Source organism: Callorhinchus milii, unplaced genomic scaffold (genome assembly GCF_018977255.1).
Source record: "Callorhinchus milii isolate IMCB2004 unplaced genomic scaffold, IMCB_Cmil_1.0 Scaffold2, whole genome shotgun sequence".
In the NCBI taxonomy this organism is placed as follows: domain Eukaryota; kingdom Metazoa; phylum Chordata; class Chondrichthyes; order Chimaeriformes; family Callorhinchidae; genus Callorhinchus; species Callorhinchus milii.
In genome coordinates, this window is record NW_024704743.1 from 14,079,425 (window position 1) to 14,096,292 (window position 16,868).

At 40.7% G+C, this 16,868-nt stretch overlaps 1 protein-coding gene across 13 annotated transcripts in view; it reads left to right on the forward strand.

The window, feature by feature from the left end:
* lrrfip2 (leucine rich repeat (in FLII) interacting protein 2) overlaps window positions 1-16,868 on the forward strand; it is a 91,247-nt gene that overhangs the window by 62,292 nt on the left and 12,087 nt on the right. For 8 of the 13 annotated variants that reach the window (XM_007904046.2, XM_042331839.1, XM_042331837.1 and 5 more), the window contains 7 exons: window positions 1,896-1,925; window positions 6,073-6,204; window positions 6,380-6,451; window positions 8,886-9,056; window positions 9,286-9,378; window positions 11,726-11,818; window positions 12,876-12,968. In XM_007904046.2, coding sequence (XP_007902237.1) covers window positions 1,896-1,925; window positions 6,073-6,204; window positions 6,380-6,451; window positions 8,886-9,056; window positions 9,286-9,378; window positions 11,726-11,818; window positions 12,876-12,968 — 684 coding nt within the window. The remainder of the gene's footprint in view (window positions 1-1,895; window positions 1,926-6,072; window positions 6,205-6,379; window positions 6,452-8,885; window positions 9,057-9,285; window positions 9,379-11,725; window positions 11,819-12,875; window positions 12,969-16,868) is intronic. The other 5 variants (XM_042331840.1, XM_042331845.1, XM_042331843.1 and 2 more) reach the window with 3 other exon arrangements.

The following is a 16,868-nucleotide window of genomic DNA, read 5'->3' on the forward strand; positions in this document are numbered from 1 at the left end:
TTAAAACTATAAACGTTACATTTCACTCTGGTCTCTGAGAGGACAATTGAGAGGCAAAGTTTCACTTGTTCAGTCTGAGCTGGGCAGAGTTGAGGGATCCCTGAAAACCAATGCTTTCAATCTGTTGAACGTGCAAACTGTGAATATGTCTGGAGCGGAGAGAAAAGGCAAGAAACCTCTGTGTTGGATGTCATAGTCTTGAATTGTTGGCCTATACCTTGGAAGTGCATTTTAACCCCACTGTGCTAGGCTGCTGCTCCTCTCTAATGGATACTGTATTGTGGTTTAGGATGTAATGCATCTGGAATGATCTCATTTAGGAGTGGTTATGCCCTTCTATGGTTAAACATGATCTGGGATGAAGGTTTTGCTGAGATTGTGGTAACTGAGCGAGTCTTACCGAGTGGGATCATGCCCTTCCCCCGAGGCGCTATCCTCCTGGGTAAACAGATGTAAATTTCTTCCCGCTCTGAAAGAGCTCTGCTCAGCAGCTAATGCTGGTCTGGCGTTTATTTGACAAATGTTTTAATCGGGCCGGATGTTTCACTGAAGTATGATATTATTGGAGGCACCACTATATGAAGCGCAATAAAATTACAGTGCTTAAATTGTCCAATGTGACAAACCCACCAGGTTGGCTTGGTGACAACAGACTTTATTAAGGAGTATGAGTACTGCACAACTACGTTAAGATCCACTCCACCCACAGGTTTCTACTGCTAGGTTAGGGTTCAACAAACAAATGCCTGTTTTAATAAACTAAATGTTGTGTCATGGCAACTGATTTGATATTAAACGATGAAAGGGGATGCACTCTAACCTCAGTGCCCAGGAGTTGAACACTTGGCGAGTTTGTAATAAACCCTCCGTATTCTCTGCTTCCTTGCAAGGCAACGTGGAATGTAATCTGAAGAAGGCAGAGGACAAGGTTCACTGGCATTTCAGTGAATTCTTAGGAATGAGGGCAGGATGTAGTTTAAACTCATAAAACCTGATTCCCACTTAAATGTGCATGTACAATTATCTCCCACATAATAGCACTCTGGGGTCTTGCTCATTGTATGACAAATAACCAAATCATGGTTTTCAGATAGTCCTTCAGTGACTGAAGATCAAACTTGAGTTTCATTTAAGTTACTAAAAATTATACCTGAGTTCCCCGGTGATGCAGAATTACTCTGTTGTACCGTTATTAAATGGAGGTTTGATTGTTTGTTGCCTGTACAGTGGAGACTTGATGAATGATGGAATTGAAGACTCTGAATCCAAGTCTTTGAGGAGTCCTTTGTAATAATTCTGCTGTCGCTTCCTCCAGTGAGGTTGATTAGTGATATTTATAGGCTTCCTCTAGCTCCTTTGTCATGGAAAATGAAGCTCTTTTCAGATTTAAGCGAGTATATACTTGACCAGTTGGTCAGTGTGATTCTTGCAGAACTGTGGTGTATTGCTATGTGTAGCTTGTGAGGGTATACACGACACTGACCGGTGGCTGGGGAATGGATGGAAGTTTAAATCATACTTCCTACCAGTCATTCAACAGCACAGACGTGATGGTGGCATTAGGTTCCTGGGTAAGCGAGGTGTGCCCTGATCCCGAGTGACACGATACAGGGTTTGGTGGAAGTGGACTTTATGTTGAGGGACATAAAATTGGGAGCTGTTCTGAGTTTTTACGTTTTAGTATCACACTGTGCTGATCGCTCTCACAAGCCAATCGTCCAGCATTTATCTCATTTATGTCATAAGATTAGTTCAGATGAAGAAGACCCTTCAGTCTTTTGTGGTCTCATTCTTTCAGAACACCCATCCTACAATCCTCCCATCACAGGATCAAGCTTCTTTTTTTTAAAGAAATGAATATTCTTGAGGAGTAACTGCTGACTTTTCTTTTGCAGTTGGAGGAGAAGACGGAATCATTTTCTCGGGTGAGTAGCACATTGTCATGCCATCATTGTGTTCCGTTGGTTTTGTTAAACCCATTACATAAGTGATGTTGGAAAAGATGCGGTGGATGAGATGAATTAGTTCTGGATTAGAGGTTAATCTTGGTAAAGGTAATAGCCGGCCGCTTGTGGACCAGGCCAGTAGAAATCCACTAGTTCTTCTTACTCTTCTTTCATTTTGCAGAATGTTGAAAAATGTCAGTGATTTTAATGTTTACAATTAGATCCCTTAAAATTTGGTTAACTGGGCTCAAAAACATCTGATAGTCTTCTCTTGTTCTATCCACTGATTAGTTGCACCAGTAGCTACATCTGATTTTTGACTCTCCATGGCTGTATGTAGCTGTTGATTTATAGGGTACCTGGTCATAAGGGCCATAGAACCAACTTTCTATCCATGTTGCTACCTTTCCATTAATACCATGTTTTTTTTTAACAACAAGTTTCCTTTACGGCACCTTCTGACAATCTATATATACCACATCCACAGCATTACCTTCATCTATTTTCTCTATTATCCAGTCAAAAAAAACTCTTATTAAATTTATCAGGCAAGAATTGACTTTTAAGACATCCATGCTGCCCATATTTAATCAACCCGTGTTTTTCCAAGTGGTTATTAATAATTATCCTGAATAATAGCTTCTAAATGTGTGCCCTTTATTGGATGGTAGACTGACTGATCTGTAATTATTTGACTGGTCCTGTTCTCCCTTTTTAGCAGAGGTGTTACATTAACTACCCTCTAGCGTTTGACTCCAAGGATGTTTGAAAAGTTGTAGTCAGGAGCATCTACTATTTCCTATTTCCTCCCTGACTATTTCCTCCCTGACTTCCCTTGTCTTATTTTCATTCCTACTTACCCAAAGAACCCTAGTTATAGCAGTATCTACTTTGTTAATGTAGGTATATTCCTATTTTGTACCCTGTTTATCTTGGCTTTGAAAGTTTCCCACTGCTCATTGACTCTGTTATCTGCCAGCTTTTCTACCCAATTTATCCGTGCTCGTTCCCTTCTCATCACTTTGAAATTTGCCCTTTTCTAGATGGTACCTTTCTCTCTGACTTTCCGTTCTCCTTTACAATTTCAATTAAACCTAATAATGTTGTAGTCACTGTTTCCTAGATACTCCCCCACTCTCACATTACTCACTTGTTCCACTTCCTAGAACAAGATCCTTCCTAGTTGGACTGGAATCGTCTGATTTAAGGAAACAATCCAGTGCACGCTGCAGGAAACCCTCCCCTTTTTGGCTGCTCGCATTATCCATGTCCCATACTATTTTAGCATAATTAAAGTCCTCACTTAATAATGCCCTAAATCCCTGGTTGTCCAGTGTCTCGGGACGTCCTCCCAATGTGAAAAGTGCAATACAAATGTAATTTGTTGTTGTTACCTTATTTTGCACATCTCCCAGATTTCTCTACAGATCTCTTCCTCCATCTAATTTCCACTATTTGCTGTTCTATAATAAATTTCTAACAGATATTGTAATACTTATTTCTTACCTCTACCCAGATATATTGTCTTTTCATCTACCCTTCCGACACCCTTGTATTTCAGCACTGCAATAGAGTCCTTGATTAGTGGGACTGACACCCCTTCCCTTTTTTCCTCCACTGTCCCTGGAGGTGGGAAGCAGATTGCGTGGTTCCCTTGAGCCAGTTACCAGCAGGATTCCAGCCTGATCGCCTGTTAGTGAATCCAATTGTGGACTGTTGATTTTCAGATGCCATTGTTTCATTATTTGTATTGAAGTAGTCAACATATGACAATTTATTTTCTAATCCTGCATCTATTAATGATACAGGGCAGTTCGAAAAGCTTTCAAAGTCTTGAGCAGATCTGGATTTCCTCGTCCTGAAATTGGGAAGAAGATGGTTATGGAAATATTATGAAAATGTTTGTCACTTAAAATTCTCCTTGTTCCTTCCTGGGTGGGGGGAGGAGTTGTACAGAGTAACCCCCATTATAACGCAGTTGTCTGGCTCCAATATCTCTGTTTCTGTATTACAAGTAAGAGTGGAAAAATATCCCACTTCTGAGTCGACAGGAAGCCACTGATTTCCCTTCATACGCATTGCAGCTGCAGGCCAAGAGTGATGTCATTAATGACCCAGAAGATGGAAACCTGTGTACAGTACTTGCAATCCACAGTGCACTTGCACTATAAGCAAGGCAGCCCTGTTCTGCCAATTATAGGCATCATTAGTGAACTTCAAAGTCTATTCATAAGAAGTCAATAGACTGGTTGAATAAGTCCATCTTCGGTGTCTCTGCACTTGCTTGGTTCTCGCTGGCCAGAGAAATCATGAAGTTTCTGCTCCGGAAGGCAAGATTAGGAAATTAATTGTTGTATCTTGACCTCTTCAATACAGCTAACGAGACAATGTCATTTCAATTTTTTTCTGTAAGATCAAAAACTAGCTCTCCCATTTGGTGGGTTGTCTGTGTACAGAGGTCCTCGCCACTTCTGGTGAAAGTGATTTGAAAGTGGGGAAATACCCACTTCTGCTTCCAGCAGTATAAACTCAGCACCAACAATTGATGTGGGACAAGCTATACACCTGGATTGAACGGACATGTCAGAATTAGTGCATGAAGCACTATATCCTGTATGATTAAAGTGTGACTCACTATAATGTGACAACTGCTGGACTGAGGCAGCACTGAGTTTAAGCTGGAACTTTTCTAAAGTTTCACTAGAAAAACACCTTAGTTCACCCCCCCAAGCTGGAGTTTATCAATATTAGAGATTGATTTTTAAGCAATAGTTGATCTGATAAAGGTTGCACTAAACTCCACTAATCCAGTAGAGAAAGAGACTGGGAAAGCAAGTGTGCGCATTATCTTTCAATGAAGCACATACAGTCTTTGTCAAACTATTGTTAATATAAATGTTCAATGAACTATATCAATAGGATCGTATTTGATGTACATTGTCCTTAACTCACTGCGGTGTAAATTGCTGTGGTAACTCGTTGCATATTTGAATAAAGTCCAAATCTGATGTGTTGGCTTCATGTAATTAAGGGTTTAATTTTATGCGCCTTTTGTACAAAGAGTTAAGCACTAGCCTTCTTGAATCACTTTACGTTTAATGCTCAGCACATAAAATAGTAATTCTGTTTGAGAACAGTTATAGGATAGAGCATCAATTCAGACATGGCATTAATCAATTTTTTTTCAACTATGATAACGCCAGCTGAATTGATATGGCAACATTCAAAAAAAAAAAAAAAAATTTTTTTTAGAATTCTTTGAGTTTTGACAGTATGTGCAGGGAAATCATTACCTCAATGATTGGTAATTTAGGTGTCAACCTGGCTCAGTTAGTAGTACTCTCGCCTCTGAGTCAGAAGGTTTGGGTTTGAGTACCCAGGTCAGGACTTTGAACTGACAGTCCAAGCTGAGACTCTATCTAGTGCCCAGGATGCTCTGCTTTGGAGGTGCCATCCTTCAAATGAGACTGATCACTTTTAAAGCTCCCATATTAGAAAAGACTACCCCCGCCCCCCAATAAAAGTTGTCATTCACTTCATGCCTATCTGTGACACATGGCTGGGTGGAAATTGGCTGCCAAGTTGGTCCACACTTTACAGCAAATTCCTTGAAGCACTTTGAGGTATCCTCCCAAAGCTGAAAAGTACTATATCAAATGCAAGGATTATCATAACCCCACAGCTATGTTGTGTCAAATTGATATCTGGATTAGTTCATTGAACCTACGCATGGTCTATATACAACTTTGAGCTTTTCAGTTTAAGGACGTTTATTCTATGGTGGCTTGGAGCAAGATAGAAGAAGTGCACTGTGTAAATATGTTGGAAGCGTAATTATTTTAAAAGGTTCTGAAATGAAAAGCCGGGTGTTTTTGTATAAAGTTGTGCTTACTTTGCTTGGAGGGTTTGCATTGTGTGTTTTTTTTTAATCTTCTTCCCACCCCCAAATCTAGAAATCATCACAGCTGAATTTTAAAACTGTTCAACCCTTCTGTTGTTGGACAGATTGCCATACAAATGAAACACAAATGTTGCGTTCCAAAAGTCACTCGGGCTGGTTTCCATGGTAACCAGCACTCTTTTCTCTCTCTCTCTCTCTCTCTCCCCGCACCCCTGCACTAATCAGCCTGCTTCTCGCAATGCGGTGGCAGGGCTATCGCCAGCCACCCTGGCCTCACTCGGAGGTTCGTCGTCACGGCGAGGAAGTGGGGATTCGAGCAGCGTTCTGGATCCAGATGTATCGCTCAGTGAGTTGCGGGTAAGACAGTAAACTTAAGTACATGTGATTTTTTTTCTTCTCCGCTTAGTTGACCGAGATCTTACAGGATTGTGTGTACGAGAACTGTAACCCTTTGCAGAATTTCAGTTTGATGTCTTGTTTGTTCCCTGGACCCTCCCATTTATCCAGTGGTTCATTCCATGTGTCCCAACAGGATATCTATGATCTTAAGGACCAGATACAAGATGTAGAGGGGAGATACATGCAGGGATTAAAGGAACTTAAGGTATCAGGGCCATGTCCCCAGCATGTTTTTTGTGTATATCCTGTGGATTTTGACCTGCACTCACTTAACATGCTATAGCACAATTCCTTCTGTAGAATTTGACTAACTCCTGTGTTTTGGCAATGTGGTAGACATTTAGGATCATTGTCGCATGTGCTTTTACTTGAGCGTCATCCTTAGTATTATTCACGTTATTATGTGGCGTGTGTAGGACTTGGAGGAAAGTCATATTATTCTTCGGAAAAAAAGAGTACAGATCAAAGTCGTATTCTGGCAGCAAAACCATTGTGTTGTCTGAATTCTGAACTGTGAACCTTTTTTTTTGCTTTATGTTTCAACAGTCTCACTATTTTATGTAACTTAATTATACATCTAATGTGACCATAGCACCAGCAGTAATGGATGTGTACCAAGAGAGGGAAAAATGGATGAGATCATCAGGCCCTGGAGAGCATTAATCAATCTTTCTGCTACTAACTATTTTTGCACTTTTATATATTAAAAAAATGGAATGGCATTTATTTATAAACACAAAGGATTACGCAAATGTGTGCAGCATTCTTTATGTTAATAAAAAGTCTTCCGCTTGATTCTTCATTGTGCTTCGAACCTGTACTGGAAAGTTAACCGCTTCTACTTCTGCATGTCTAGAATATTGTGAATTAGACTGATTACTGATGTTCTGCATGGCTAGCTAGGATACTGAGAATTGTACTGATTCCTGACTAAACTTTGCAAGTTCCCTTTTCCCCCTTATTTGTATCCAGGGAATGATTTCTCTCCTGACTAAGAGTTTGCACTGGGCGAAAAATAATAATAATCCTTGCATTTGATATAGCACTTTTCACATCTTCTAGACGTCCCAAAGCGCTTCACAGAAAACCCCAACTCTAAAAGCTGCCGCCTGTGCCTAAACCAATATTGTTCTAACTTCTGACATTACACCATTAGTTCCCTTCTGCTGTTTATCCTCTGCTAAATTTTAGGAAAATTTGTCACGAAGAAGTGCAGCTACTTTGTTTGGCTGGTTAATTTCACTTTCACCCTTTAGTTATTGCATGCTAGTTAATAGTGAATGATTTGTCCGAACAGAAATGCATACAGAGAGAAGCCCACATACTGTGAACTCAGCTATATCACATTGATGAGAATGATTACAATTGTGGTAGATCTCAGAATTGTTCAATATGTGATTGAAAAATGTAGTATCAAATTAACATTTTGCTAGAAATTGAAACAAAATCTAATCTGTGGTGATGGGACTCCACCGTTGCCTGCAACTGTTTTTGGCCTCCAAACCTATCTACCAGTCAAGTCTCTTAACTTACTCCATAGTACTTTCACCCATAGTAGTTTTGCACACAAAATATACAGTCAAGTCCCTTCGCAATATATTCTGTGAAGTGCTTTGAGACATCTCAAAGACGTGATAAGGTGCAATATCAAATGCAAGGATTATTATTATTATTACTTCATTGTATTCCCAGATAAGCTGCCTTGTTGTTCTGTTTGCCTACAGCCACATGAATGCTTGCTTACAAAAATGGCAGTGTGACTCAGAGTACAAAAGATGACTAGTGTGGGAAATAGGAAATGAAAAATGTCACACTGGGGCATTAGTGAATACTATATTCGCCTGAGATTGGGCGAGTCACATTGCTGAGATGGAGTGCAGGAAACTTTAGTCTGTATCCAACAGTTCTGTACCTGCCTTGGGAACACTTAATGCTTGCACTCGCTGACAGAACTGGGAAAGTGTTCTGTTTCTCAGCACTTGCATTCCTTGTCTTGATGAATGCAGAATTATCAGAAGACGTTTATTATCAAGAAAGACAATCTTCTAAATGGCAGTTTCATTTTTCATATATTAGTTTACAAATAGTACATTATTATCAAAAACAACAATAACAACAAGATTCCATTTATAAAGCGCCTTTCACGTCGGGAGGACGTCCCAAGGCGCTGAGTTATGTTAGTCTGACTTCAAAAGAGACAGCAAGACTGAACAAAACTGAGCTGAATTGATGGTTTAAATCAAAGTTTAAATGCTTTTGACAAAAAAAAGGAACATTCAATTTACCCATTTTACTGCATATCCTTTAATAACCTTAATAATCCAGTGTCTGGAATATCTATCTTCTGTTTTAATCTTTTCCCCATATAACATTTCTCAGTCTGCTGATCGATGACCAAATAATGGGTCCAGAATAACTATGATTTGATTATTGCTGTGATCAGTTCCGACCCAATTACCTGTCATTTTTAGAATATGCCTTTTTTTCCTCTCTTGGCCTCCTGCACATCGACCAAATCGTGTCTGTTCATTCTTGCATGTTCCCTGTATCTGCACTGATTTCCAGCTTCATCTGCATATAGAGGTCCATTCAGTACAGCATCCAAGTTACCAAAAATAAATGGCGTGTTTGCATTGCAGGATTCCTTGTCAGAAGTAGAAGAGAAATATAAAAAAGCCATGGTCTCCAATGCACAACTGGACAATGAAAAATCTAACCTAATCTATCAAGTGGATACACTAAAAGATGTGATAGAGGAGCTGGAGGAGCAGATGTCAGAACTGTATAGAGAAAATGTGGAGAAGTCAAAGGTAACTGAGGAAGAGCAGTGCTGTTGAGCCGGTTTGTTCAGCTACATTGTTTGGCAAAGACGTTCTTCTACAGGTGGTCACAATGGTTATATTCCATTGTTGTGGGTGTTTTGGCAATTGCTCACAAAACTGGATTCTGTCTGCTTTGAAAAATTGCTCAGAAGACAACATTTGTGTGGGAAACATTTCCAAAACTCTTGATGAGTTCAATTTGTGCCTTGTTTTACAGGAACTGGAACGACAGAAACACATGTGTATTGTATCTCAACACAAAGCAGAGGAACTGAAAGAGGGGATTCGCCAAAGAGATGAGCTTATAGAGGTAGGTGTGGGCTCGATATAAGTATTTCTCCTGATTTGGCTCGTGCCAGCACCTCAGGTACTGGCAGCATCAGCATCAACGGATGCACACTCCACCTCACCGAGCCAGTCAGGAACCTAGGAGTCTTATTCGACCGTCGCCTGTCCTTTCTCCCCCACATCCGTGTCCGTGCCATGACCTGCTCTGCCTTCCCCCACCTCTGCAATATTGTCCGACTCTGCCACTGCCTCGCCTCTCAGGCCACTGAAACCCTCATACATGCCTTTATTACATCTAGGCTTGACTATGCCAACTCCCTGCTTGTCGGTCTTCCCAACTCTTCCCTTCATAAGCTGCAGATCATCCAGAACTCTGCAGCTCGTGACCTCTCCCACACCAGGCTCCATGACCCTATCACACCCAGCCTCCACTGGCCATTTAAAATTCTTGTCCTCACCTCACCTCTGCGGCCTTGTCCCCTCCTACTTCTCTGACGTGCTAACCCCTTATAAACCTGCCCGTTCCCTTCGCTTAGCAGGCTCCGGCCTGCTCCATGTCCAGCCCGTCCCACCATCGGCGGTCGGGCTTTCAGACTGCCCCACCCTCTGGAACTCCATCCCACATTCCCTTTGCCTCGCTCCTCTGTTGCCTCCTTCAAGGCATGCCTCAAGGCCCTCCTCTTTGACCGTGCCTTTGGCCACCCTCCTACCCTCTCTGCCCCTCCACTCCCCCGCTCGTTGATAATCCCTGACTGTTCAGCGCATTGGGACGTCCTCTCAACATGAAAGATGTTTTACAAATGTAATTTTGTATTGTACTTGGTGTAAAGTTTCTATGGCAGTTTTGTGCATCTTAAAGAACACTGCCAAACTCTGAGCTTTGGGACATTTTCCCAAAGGAAAAAGCACTCTACTAATGTAAATCTACTAACGTAATGTAAATCGCTGTACTGGTGCATTGTAGTTTCTGATTGGACATTATAGGATACAGTGGGTTGCAAATCTGGTATTTGTTATTTTGTGTAGAGGTATGGCAATGTTTTGGTTTGCCATCTATTGAGTAATCAAGAATTTAGATTGAAACATTGGGCTTTCTATGTCAGTATGCACAGGGATTGTGTTTTTTTTAAAATTGCGGTAAAAGCAGGTTAACATAGACTGTACCAAAAGAAAACAAATTGCTGTTTGTTTAGTTCAGTAGCTAGAAAGTGCTTTTATTTTGTACACATTTCATTTGAATTCAGTCAAATGTTATGTTTTTCCAATGTACAGATCCACAGTGGGTGGCAGCCCTTTGACCTTTCTTCACTTATGACTGTGGACTGAATTTTGTCAGGCTACTGAACTATCAAACATTATTGATTCAACTTTATTGTGGAAAATGCTGAACTTTAGTGTTTTTGTATGGTACTATATTTAGATGACAATATATTAAGCGTCAGAAATTGGCTTGGGTACATTGTTCTGACGCATGGATGACAGCAGAGTAGATCACAGTTTAATTTTGAATTGAGCCATACCAAAAGAGTCTGAGCTATACGTTAGGCTTGCCGGTGTCTCATTTTGATCGGTAAAAGTCAATGTTTGAAGTTTTTTTTCCAATTGTCTCCAAATCGAGGAAAATTTACTTCCATGGCTTATTATTTTTCATGTTTTGAGCTATGTCATACGCTCACCAGAATTGCGGCTTCCTGTGCATGTGTGCAGTGCAGAGGCAGTGCCTTCAGTGTAGAACCATAGGAATTGACATCATAGAAGAAGGCCATTTAGCCCTTCTGTGTTTAAAGGGCAATCCTGTGTAAGTGAGTTGGCGGTGGCTGATGTTTTAAGGACGTTGCCTGCCCACGTGTATTGTGTAGGAAGTGAAGTTGGTTATGGCCTTACCACCTGTAAATCAGCCATTTTGAGGTGGAAGAACTCTATTTTTTAAATATTCAGTATGAACAATCAAGGGAAAATATACGTTGATCTTATCCATCTTATCTAAATTCGAATAATCTAAATCTGACAAATCTGTGTATAATCTGTGTTTGAATTCTGTTTTGACACAATCCAGAGTTTTCAATGGGGGAAAGATTGAAAATAAGGTAAATGAAGCAGGTTATTTGAGCAAAGTTAGACAGTACACTAAGCAGAGTATCTACATCAGTAGCTACTAAATATTTCTATTGAATTGACATTCTGTTGTCTTATTTCTAAATCTTGCAACGCAACTTCTTGTTATGCTCATTTTATTCCACTTCTTTTTAAATTCTCAATGCATCTTTTTTTCCTTTTCCTTCTGTCTCTTGTGTTGATTTCTCTTTCGCCAATTTCCTCCCCTCATCCTGCCACGGCCTCCTGCTGCCACCTCTGACCCTGTCCTGTAGGAGAACAAGTGCATGCAGCAAAGGGTGGACACCCTCACCAGGGAAGTATTTGATCTGCAGGAAACTGTCATCTGGAAAGACAAAAAAATTGGGGTAGGATAGTCGAATGGAGCATCAGGAATGTGACTGCATGAGATCTCTTTGGTTTCTTGGTTAATTACTGCATTAGCGATTTCTGCTTCTGCCAATGAATTGTTGTCTGCATGTCTGCCAATTATAAGGTCTGATATGCAGGGAATCAGAGCTGGTAATAGCAACTCCTGCTGCCGATTACCAATGTGTGTCATAGTCAGCCTTCTCCCCCTCCAAAAAAGTAGATTGTGTTAGTAATTTCCACCGGTTGGAGTGACCTGTTTCCAGTTACTTAGAATCGCTGTTGTTGACTGATCACAAATCACTATGTATTAGTTCCCACAATCCTATATAGGCAAAGTTATCAAATGAAACTGAAAATGGTTTGATTTCCTCAGCAGATAAGACCAGAGTATGAAAGCAGGAGATAGTAAATGACGAGTGGGTGGCTCCAATGGATAAGCTAACACCAGCATGGGCCAAATGGTTGCCTCTATTTTGGCAATTCCTATGGTCCTACCTGATACATGAACCTGTCTTTCTCCTTCAGATGGTCATTAACCTGCTGTAGATTTCTTTTCATATTTCAGAATCTTATCACTCAGTTTTTCTTTATATTTCACCTCCCTGCTGAGAGATCGAAGTCTAAAAATTAGGTTTATTTACCGACCAGTTTGCATTTCTGTCTACATTCAGTTGAAGCATGAGATTAAACTTCAATAAAGTGTGTCGAAAGTCTAACTGCATGACTGAAAATGAGGCAAAGGCTAGAGTTTAATTGTATGGGTGCATTTTATTCCATTATTAAGTTGCTTGTTTATAATGCATGAGACTGATTTTAATATTTAACAGTTGTGTTTGATAAAGCAGCTGAAAGCATGTGAAGGCTTATAAAAGAGTGACAAAACCCGAGACATACTAGTGGAAGCTGAGTATTTAGTTTGCGCTCTTTGCATAGCTTTCCTTTCCCATTTCCTGTACTGTCTCCCCTGCTGTTCAAATCTTTGCTGCATTTTACATGCACTTTTTTTTCTTTTCTCTGCCGTGTTCTTTATCCTGCTTCCTATCCTGTGCCTAGGCCCTAGAGAGACAAAAAGACTACTTTGACTGCATTAAGAATGAGCGCGATGAACTGAGAGATGAGTTGGCTGAACTAAGGGAAAAATCGAAGGTAGGAAATGCAAGCCATTTTGGCATAGGCTAGGCAGTGTTCTTTGTCCAAGTTTGGGATCTGAAAACGTTCTAATTAAACTCGGTCAGCATTGGGGTAAATGCAACCTGTAACCATTTTTTTCAACAAAAACTCGTGTGGAGTCCTGTAGCATAGTGGTTAGAGCACTCGCTTCGCAGGCGAGAGGACTCAGGTTCGATCTTCGGGGAGGGCGAAAATTTAGCTACGTTTCCTTACGCCACACACATCTGTTTATCTAGCAGTAAATAGGAACCTGGTTGTTCGTCGATTGGCGGATCGCTTTTCTGAGGTCATAATCCCTATAAAAAATAAATAGAAAAATTAAAATAATTTGATCATTCAATCCACGACTGTTTGTGGGACACATCTGTGTTCAATTTGCTGCTGTGTTTCACCCACCAAATGAACAGTCAATTCACTTTACAGTATATATACTATGAAGCACTTTGAGACGCCTCAAGGATGTGATAAGATGCTGCATCAAATGCAAGTATTATTACTATTAACAATTGAAGGAGGTTAGTGTTTTCTTCCTCAGTCTATTTCTGATGGATGGATATGTGTTTGCATTTGTAACGTATTTTTGGTATATAAAATGGTTAAGGATGCAGATGGAGCATCGTAATTTCATCCTGTCCATCAATGTCACCTGGAGTAAAATGTTCATATTGTTAATGTGTCCTTCATGAAATGGTACCACAGGGGGTTTGTGAGCAAAAATTACTGTGTTTTAAATAGCATCAAGTTCCTGTTCAAATAAGTTTTTTGTTTTGTTTTTGTATTTTTAAGCCTGTATAGTTTCTGGCTTCCCCTCAAATAAAGTGCTGCTTATTGAAGCATCAGAAAGGATCAAAAGCAAGAGTTGGGGCTTTTAACTTGTTTTGGCTGAGACTCCATTTGTCATGCCGGGACGTACTGAATCATTGGAGGTGTCGTCCTTTCGATGAGGTGTTAAACTGAGGACACATCAGCCTGTTCAGGGGGACGTTGAAGATCCCATTCGAAAAAAGAAGTTTCTCTAGGTTTCCTGGCCAACAGCCCCCAAATAATAAAAAAAGGTCATTCACTTCATGCCGTTTATGGGACCTTGCTGTGTGCTAATGGGCTGTCACATTCGTCATAGTAAATCTATACAGTAAATCCTGTGAAGTGCTTTGAGACATCCTCCCGACATAATATGCACTATATCAAATGTAAGGATTACTTTTGTTACTATCAGGAAGTTGAAGGTTGTAGAGATGCATTTTTAAAAAAAAAAACTTGTTTGTCTCTTTACTTGTTCCCCTGTGGTTAATCCTTTGTTGCTTTCAGTAATATTTCAGACATGACTGAAAATAATCAGATCGCTAGTTCAGATTCAAATCTGTCTTTCTCCATTCTACACATACTTCTGAATGTAATAGGCAATCGGGGAAAGTTTGAACTTGTTCATCATTGTCTCTTCGTCCCTCCTCCCCCAAGCTCTTCTCCCACATCAACTAGTGAAAATGAGTCTCCTTGTCAAACTTTTTATTTTCTGAGATTAACAACAGTCTGTGTCTTTGTGAATAACTACTTCAGTTTTCAAAGATAGTAAGACGATCCGCAGAACTCATTGCTATTGACCATACAACTCGTGTTAAATGACCATATTCAGTCACTGCATGTTAGAATATATCCTGTGAAGCACTTTTGAGACACCCTGTTGATGTGAAAGGCATGTAAAAAAAATACCAGTCTACAGTTGAGTGCAAAATATCCTGGACACCAAAATATGCAACATGCAAATACCATCACATGATGCAGTTTTGTGTCACTAACAAGAATGTGTACATACATTGGATGAAATAGATTAAATAACTGCTTTAAATTAAATAAACTTTAAGAGAAACTTCTACTATATTGCTTTAATATTTAGTGTGTATATATTGTATGTGTGTGTGTATATAGTGTGTGTGTGCGTATAGTGTGTGTGTGCGTATAGTGTGTGTGCGTGCGTATAGTGTGTGTGCGTGCGTATAGTGTGTGTGCGTGCGTATAGTGTGTGTGCGTGCGTATAGTGTGTGTGCGTGCGTATAGTGTGTGTGCGTGCGTGTACAGTGTGTGTGCGTGCGTGTACAGTGTGTGTGCGTGCGTGTACAGTGTGTGTGCGTGCGTGTACAGTGTGTGTGCGTGCGTGTACAGTGTGTGTGCGTGTGTGCGTGTACAGTGTGTGTGCGTGTGTGCGTGTGGTGCGTGGGTGTGTGTGTGTGTTGCGTGGTGTGTGCGTGGTGCGTGCGTGTGTGTGTGTGATTGTGTGTTGTGTGTGATTGTGTGTTGTGTGTGTGTGTGATTGTGTGTTGTGTGTGTGTATTGTGCTGGGTATCCAGAATTCGTACCCTTCCAGGCTGGGTCTGAAACTAAAAATTAAAGTAAAATTTCTGTAGACCCCTGAACTCGTGGACACCATGTGGCCCGACTCTCCTCACCATCCCCAACTCTCCTCACTGATCCCAACTCCTCCTCCATCCCACCTCACCGTCCCCAACTCCCCTCCCCCCCGCCTCACTGTCCCCAACTCCCTCACCCGCCTCACCGTCCATTTGAATCCGTTTCTGGGTTCGGTGATACCATTCACTTTGTACTATGGCAATTCAGGTGAAAAGGTGGATAAACAGGTAGATTGACGACAGCCTAACTGCATTTGTCACAGGAAATAGCTTCCCTACCAGTTTTCAGCGATGTTGCATCTACAGTATTAGTGACTCAATTTGCTGCAGAGAAAACCCATCTCTTACACCTGGACTCTGTATAATCCAAGTCAATGAAAATCAGTGGAAGATGGGACCATCTTACTCTATGCTAAAACCAGAACCCCAAGTACAATTCCTCTGAATCTTTCCTGAACTTCAAGACTGAAGATAGAAAATGCAAGAGTCCTTGTTATTACCTGGGTTTGATTCCCGGGCAAGGTGAAATGTTAGGAAAGTTTCCTTGCTCCACATGCCTCTGCTCGCCTAGCAGTAAATAGGAACCCGGTTGTTAGTCGATTGGTGTAATGCTTTTCCTGGGGTCAAAATATAATTTGAAAAAGCAAGGACCAGAGTACTTGTGAAATACAGTATACATCGGATTCTGCCTGTTCTGCCTATGTTTTCAAGTTAAGGCAACTGTACCTTCAATGTGCTATGTATTTACGTGACATCCTGTGAAGTATTAGTGAGAGTACCAGCCTTGCGAAGTGAGAGGGCTGGGGGTTGATTCCTGGGCTAGGTGAAATGTTGGGCAAGTTTCTTACTCCTCACGCCTCTGTTCACCTAGCAGTATGTAGGAATCTGGCTGTTAGTTGATTGGCGGGTTGCTTTTCCGGGGGTAATAATTCCTTCAAAAAAAAATATTTGTTCAATCAATCCACCCCTGCTTGTGGGACACTGCTGTGTGCAATTAGCTGTCGAGATTCACCCACAAACTATACAGTCAATTCATTTTACAGTGTATTCTGTGAAGTGCTTTGAGACATCTCGAAGATGTGATAAGACATTATATCAAATGCAAGGATTATTATTATTTCACGTGGTTCAGTTTATCGTTTCTTTGCTAATCGCAGGCTGATTGCTGATCTTTTGCCTGTTCTGACAGCAGCAATTATGCTGTTGACTAGTTCAAATATTTTATTCACATTAGCCTTTGTTTTTTTTAATCTGTTTGAGATAGGCTAATGTTTGCCCATTTCATAACAGGCAGAACTGGTGAAATGTGTTTATTTGTGCAGGGAGACCATATTTGTTTATGAAACAAGGATGATAAGTGAAAGCTTATTTTCACTGAGTCTCCTCTGCCTCTATATGGATCTGGTCTTCAAATCTGCTGGGAACAAAATCACAACTGGAGGCTCACTGCATTGTTATGGGTCCCATCCTT